Source organism: Mustela lutreola, chromosome 15, assembly GCF_030435805.1.
Source record: "Mustela lutreola isolate mMusLut2 chromosome 15, mMusLut2.pri, whole genome shotgun sequence".
Taxonomy (NCBI): Eukaryota; Metazoa; Chordata; class Mammalia; order Carnivora; family Mustelidae; genus Mustela; species Mustela lutreola.
In genome coordinates, this window is record NC_081304.1 from 57,182,192 (window position 1) to 57,188,344 (window position 6,153).

The 6,153-nt window shown below is 51.8% G+C and overlaps 1 protein-coding gene across 4 annotated transcripts in view; it reads right to left on the reverse strand.

Annotated features, from left to right (window-relative positions):
• The window catches only part of GLP2R (glucagon like peptide 2 receptor), a 43,660-nt gene extending 38,632 nt beyond the window's left edge, over positions 1 to 5,028 (reverse strand). Inside the window, exon 1 of one of the 4 annotated variants that reach the window (XM_059149271.1) lies at positions 4,876 to 5,028. In XM_059149271.1, coding sequence (XP_059005254.1) covers positions 4,876 to 4,890 — 15 coding nt within the window. In that variant the 5' untranslated portion in view covers positions 4,891 to 5,028. Of the gene's footprint in view, positions 1 to 3,359; positions 3,701 to 4,875 lie in introns of those variants that run through there. The other 3 variants (XM_059149269.1, XM_059149268.1, XM_059149267.1) reach the window with 3 other exon arrangements.
• Between the last annotated feature and the right edge of the window lie 1,125 nt (positions 5,029 to 6,153).

Here is a 6,153-nt window from a genome sequence, read left to right on the forward strand (position 1 = left end):
CAGTTACTTGTTCCAAAGACATGAAAAACACAAGATAAGACGATTACATCCAGATCCAAACAAGGTAAGGAGGCAAAGAAATAGCACGAACAGATGTTTTCTCTTTTTTGTTTTTTTAAGATTTATTTATTTATTTATTTATTTATTTATTTATTTGACAGAGAGAGATCACAAGTAGGCAGAAAGGCAGGCAGAGAGAGAGGAAGGGAAGCAGGCTCCCTGCTGAGCAGAGAGCCCCATGTGGGGCTTCATCCCAGGACCCTGGGATCATGACCTGAGCCGAAGGCAGAGGCTTAACCCACTGAGCCACCCAGGTACACCCAGATGTTTTCTAACTGGGAAAAAAATCAACTTGATCTTGATTCCTCTTTCCCTTGAGTGGGCAGCCAGCATCAATGCCCACCTTGGCTGAGAAAGCAATCAAGGGAAAGGGAAAAAAGACCTTCTGTGAATTGCTCTCAATCCATTTTACTGTATTCTTTGTTCAAGAAGGCATACGCCTCTCTGTAAATCGAACACAAAATTGCAGGAGAGCCCCAAAAGGGGAGAAGGTGGAATCCTAATCTTAGTATCAGAAATGACCGTCTCCTTCCAGCCTCTTCTATCTGGGCACATGCTTCCGTTTATTTATTTTTTTTTCTTTCCCTTTTTATTTTAACTGAAAAAGGAAATCATCTAGTTTCATGCTTCTACCAGAAGGTGCATTGTGAATATACATCCATTTCAAGAGCCATACTTCTAAAACATCATTTTAACAGCTACGTGATGTTCGGTAAGGGAATAGGATATGATTCAGTTTTCAAATCCTCCAGCATTGAACACTTACATGGGCCAAGACGCTTGCTAATATAAATTCTGCTGTACTGGAAATATTCACAATTAAACATTCGAGCACATCTTTATTTTCTTAGGAGAAATTCTTTCAACTGGAATTTCTGGGTCATTGAATACACACATTTTTAAAGGGTTTTGATAATGGACTGACAACCTATCCTCGCCGAGTTGTTGTTGTTTTTTTTTTAATTTAAAAATATGCACCTTTTTACGCTCCCCTCGGCAATGTAGGAAAGAGCCACAAATTCACTTCTTAATGAGCCTGAGAGAGAGAGTTTATGTTTTTCAAAGCCAAAGCAACTGTTAATTAACTTAAATGAGTCCAGCGAGGGGGTGGGTGGGTGGACTGCTTGAATTTAGAAACTAAACTATCCCTGAGAATTTCTCATTAAGTGAATTTTTAGGAAGACTTCCTGCCAGAAAACACGCCACGGTCATTTATATTCCATGCAGGGAACGCGTCTGTGAACAAAATCCATCACGAATGTCTAGCAAAGCCTTGTAATGTAAACATCTGGGGGAAAACTATGGGATTTAAGACCAAGACCCGAGAAGGGGGGGGCAGGGGTCATCAGGGTTAGGGAGGACAGACGGGGTGGCAGGTGGGGGAGGGGGCACTGCTCACAGGGACATTATTGATTAGGAACATGCTAGATGAAAGGGAAAAGGTGTGGCGTTGTCAGCGTCCTACACCAGCCTGAAGCACTGAAGATTTTGCGAGTGTAACATACATATAGTCATATGTCCACAGCTGCCGTGGCATGCTGGGGAAGAGAGAACCCAGGGCTTGCCTCTGGGCAGAGGAAGTGGCTGAACTCACAAGTCAGAGGATGGCAGGTGACAGTCATCTAACAGGGCTTGGCACCCAGTGGGCAATGCACGAGCACCAGTGCACGATCGTGTGCAAAAGGGGAAGGAAACTAGACAGCTAGCTGGAGGGGTGCACTCGGTTGGAATATGAGCTCTCTGAGTTCTGTATGGACTGTCCCAGGAAGGGTCCTGCCCCTATCGGGCTGGTGGTTCGTCCAGACGCTGCTACCACCACAGGGATTCCATGAAACCACCTATCGGGCTCACATCCTCGGTCTGTGAGGGCTTGAAGGCAGCCTCTGGGAGAGATCGGACACAGAGAACTTGGCAGGTGTTGTCTGCCTGTCTGGTTCCAGGTTAGCACCAAAGAAAACCTGATGAGGTGAATATTTACAGCATCACGGCACCACGGCTCTCCCTAGATGGGGGCAGGAGGGATTTGGAATCCCAATGTCTACACACACACAGACGAACTCCACCCATGGACCAAAGGAGAAAGAGAACCCTTCCTCAAGCCACTTTCATTTCTCGGGTGAATGGGACTGGGGTTCCTTCATGTTAGGGTCCAGCATGAAAAAGGAACCTCCAATGGGAAAGGGGGCAAAAGTCTAGTCTCCCTGGATAAGATTAAAACAAGCTGAAAGTGCCTGGGTGGCTTGGTTGGTGAAGTGTCTGCCTTTGGCACAGGTGGTGATCTCAGGGTCCTGGGATTGAGTCCTGAGTTGGGCTCCCTGCTCAGTGGAGAGTCTGCTTCTTCCCTCTGCCTCCCCCTGCTTGAGCTTGCTGTCTCTCAAATAAACAAATAAATAAAACCTTTAATGAAAAAAAAAAAAAAAGAATAAAACAAGCTTCCAGAATGCCCACCATGTAGGTTGGGTCACACACATTGTAGGACACAACCTTGAAGCCCTCAAACATCACACCCTAGGGTTACTGTAGCCAACACAGAAAAGTGTTTTCATCTGTAAGTGGATTAAAAGGAGGGACTCCCTTGAGGAGCACGAAACGAGTTAATACAAGGGACACACCTGACACTTGCCGATAGCAGGATACTCTTTAAGTCTGATCCTATGTTTGTTAGGGGCAAAAAAAAGCATAGGTAAAAAAATAGCAGAAAAAGTTCTGGGAGTTTAAGCCCCCAAAGGCGAACGAGGGTGATTACTGGGCAGTGGGAATACAGTGATTCGTAGTTGGTATTTACACTTCTTTGAAGTTTATACGTTCACTTTTTAAAACCATGGCCATCCTATATTTTTATACTAAGAAGAAAGGAAGGAAAGAAAAGGAAAAATGCAAGAAGAGAAAATCCCCTCACAGTCCATCAACCTTTAAATACTCGGGTCTGAGAAAATTGTAAAAGCAGACAGGAGGCTATCTGGGACCAGTTTAAATGCTATGCACAGAGTTCATGATGACCCTGGAAAATGCTTACAAAATAATGTAAAGGGGGAAAGCCAGGATACAGAACACTTTCTGCGTCATAATTTCAGCTGCTCAGAAACACGCATAGAAAAAGGATTTGCAGGAAATATGCCAAAATAGTAACAGCGATGACCTCCGAATATTAGGCTTATGGTTAATCATTGCCGCCTCAATACTGTTTTATATTTCCCAAATTGCCCGCGACAGCCCAAAACTGCTTCTGGGATCCGAAAAGATGCAGAACTGACCCTAATAGCAGACACCATGACAATCCAAATCATAAACCCTCTTACTTGCTTGATGGAGACCAGGACCAGCAGAGCGAGCATGGGCCTCGCAGGGGCCGGGGGAGAGCGCTTCCTGGAGGGAGGGGGAGGCCTGGCCCCCCGGGCAGTAGCAGGGGTGTCCATGGGCAGCAAGTGGACTCGGGCTGGGGGATCCCGCTTTCCTTCTCCCGGGCGCTGCCTCGCCCGGCGCCGGCCTCACCTTCCTCCCCCTGCGAATTCACAGGCGCGGGCGCGTTTCTCGAACAGTCCAAGATGGACCACAGGCGGCGGCCTCCTGCATTCCTCCAGGCACCGCGCGAGGAAATGTTTGCACAAACCCTCTCCACGCCGCGCGGAGAGCATCTGGACGGGCTAGAGCCACCTACCGATGATTCTCCCGGGTTTCCCATCGGCGGTGGCTCATCCCCCGCCCCAGCACCCCACCCCACTCCCACCCCAAAGGCAGGGAGATTTTTCCCAGACCTTGCCCCAAGTCAGCTGCGCTCCAGGGACTTCCTCAGCAGAGGCCCGCCCCGGAGGAAAAGCCAGGGCCTGGGTGTCCGGGGGTTCTGCTCCTAAAACCCAGCTCAGGGCACAAGGCCCGCGGGCCAGAGCCTCGGGTTCCAACCCCTGAGCTGCCAGCCAGCTCTGCGGTGGGAGTCTTGGAGAGGGAGGCACGTTTCTTACCCAGACCCCCAAGAGCAGGGTCTCCTTCGAGGGAGGGGTGCTGTCTATGCAAACACTTGGAGGGAGAAAGCGGCTTGGACTCAGGATCGTGTCTACCCAAGAGCCCGGGACGTGCGGGAATGCCAGACAGCCCTCTGGATTGCCCCATTGCGCCCCCGGCCCACCTGGCAGAGGCTTGCCCCAAATGCACCCCGCCCCTCGCCCCATGATTTGTGCAGACTCAGCAAGTGCGCATGTGCAGAACCTTTCAGCCCCAGACCACCTGCTTCACGCATCCTCACGACAAGCAGGTGCGGGGCGTGACGACTGCTCCACCCAACGGCTGGGGAAGTGAGGCGCGGAGAGGTTAGGTTGCCGGCCCAGGGCCACACAGCCGTGAACGGCAAGGCCGGGAGACCCAGCATCCCCCCACACGGCTACCTGGTCAGGTGCTGATCTTCCCTTAACTCTCCCGGGACCGTCCTCTTCGCAAGCGAGCTCCTCGCGGGGCCTCGGCTCGGCCCTTCTCGCCCGACCTCTCCCTGCGCAAGCTTCCCAGCCTCCAGACCGGGGACCTGGACCCGGGAGGAAGCCATCCTGCCTGGCTGAGACGCAGGTGGGCTAGAGACAAGAAGATCCTGTTTTCATTTAGGCTAGTTTTTTCTCTCCATTCCAGTCGGACGGAGGAGCTCCTCTTGGCTAACTTGTCTGAGTGAATGAATTCCGGACGGTTGGTGAAAAACAAGTAAGGATCACTTCCTAGAAGCACTTGGCAATCTTAAGATCCCGCCCGGCCACGTGGCAAGATCTTAAAACTTAGTGGACAAATGCTCCTAGTGAACAAAGACCCCCAAATGGACGGGGACAATAGTACAACCTCTGGAATCAGCATGGTCGTCTCCGGGACAGCAGGACAGAGAGTGCCTGACAATGCTCCGATTCTTTTCCTTTCGGCCAGAAAGCCATTCTGGAACCCCACGATAATGACTGCGTCTTCCACGCTGCACACTGGCAAAGGAAATGCCTGCCCGGTAAGAATATTCTAGCTAATCTCTTTGAACGCATTCTCAAAAACGTTCTTTTTCTGAAGGGAGAGGGGTTGGGGCTGCGCAGGACCTCCCTGCTGTTGGACAGACGCCATCTAGTGATGAGATGTGATAAATCCTCTTCCGACGAGACAGGTGGCCAAGCCCACAAACCAGGGCTCGCAGGACATGGCCCTCTGCCTGCGCCAACAGGAGGTAGAGAGTCAGAGGGACTCACGTGGCACCACCCTTCTCTCCTACCTGCCCAGTCTGCAGGTGTATCTGGGGGATCCTCAGCTCAGCTGCAATCTAGGACCTGTGTTTCAGACGCCACATGGCCTTTTCCGTGACAGTCCTGCACTCCGTGACATTCTTGCATCAATGTCCTCTGCCCGAGAAGCGACTGTCCCCCACTTCCAGAGGGCTCCCTTGGTGAGGGCAGGAATGAGAGTGCCACAGGGTATGCTTGCCAGCTTTTGAGGCCCCAGGACGGTGCTGAATGCCATGCCCTGTGGGGTGGGTGCCACCCGCCCCTGCTCCCCCCAGCACTTCGGCCCTGGAGCGGACTGCCGGCACCTCGAGTCTCTCAGTCCCAGAAACAGGACGTTGTCCTTGGCAGTCCCTGTGTCCGTAGGGCTGGGCAGGGAACAAACTGTGCAGGCCGTGGGACTCCCCATTTCGGGCACAGACACTGAGTACCCTGATGAAAGTGAAAGGCGAGGGTGGGGCAGACTCACCCAGACTCCTGCCCAGATGCCCTTGGTCTTCAGTGGAGCATCAGCGGCCTCTGCAAGAGCCAAAAGGTGGGAGGAACCTGAGAGTCTGCGGACTGGTGAACGCAGGCACACAACGTGTCTGTCCGCAGCATGAGATGCTACTGAGCACTGGAAAGGGAGGGAATTCTGCCACCTGCTACCTCCTCACGGGCGAGCCTTGAGGACAATACCCTGAGTGAAATAAGCCAGTTGCAAAGAAACAATGCTGTATGACCCCACTCATGGGAGGGCCCAGGAGCGGCCACCTTCATAGGAACAGGAAGTAGAGTGACAGGTGCCTGGGCTGGGGTGGGGGGGGATGGGGAGTAAGTGTTCTCAGGGGCGGAGCTCCAGTGTCACAAGGTGAAGAGGTCT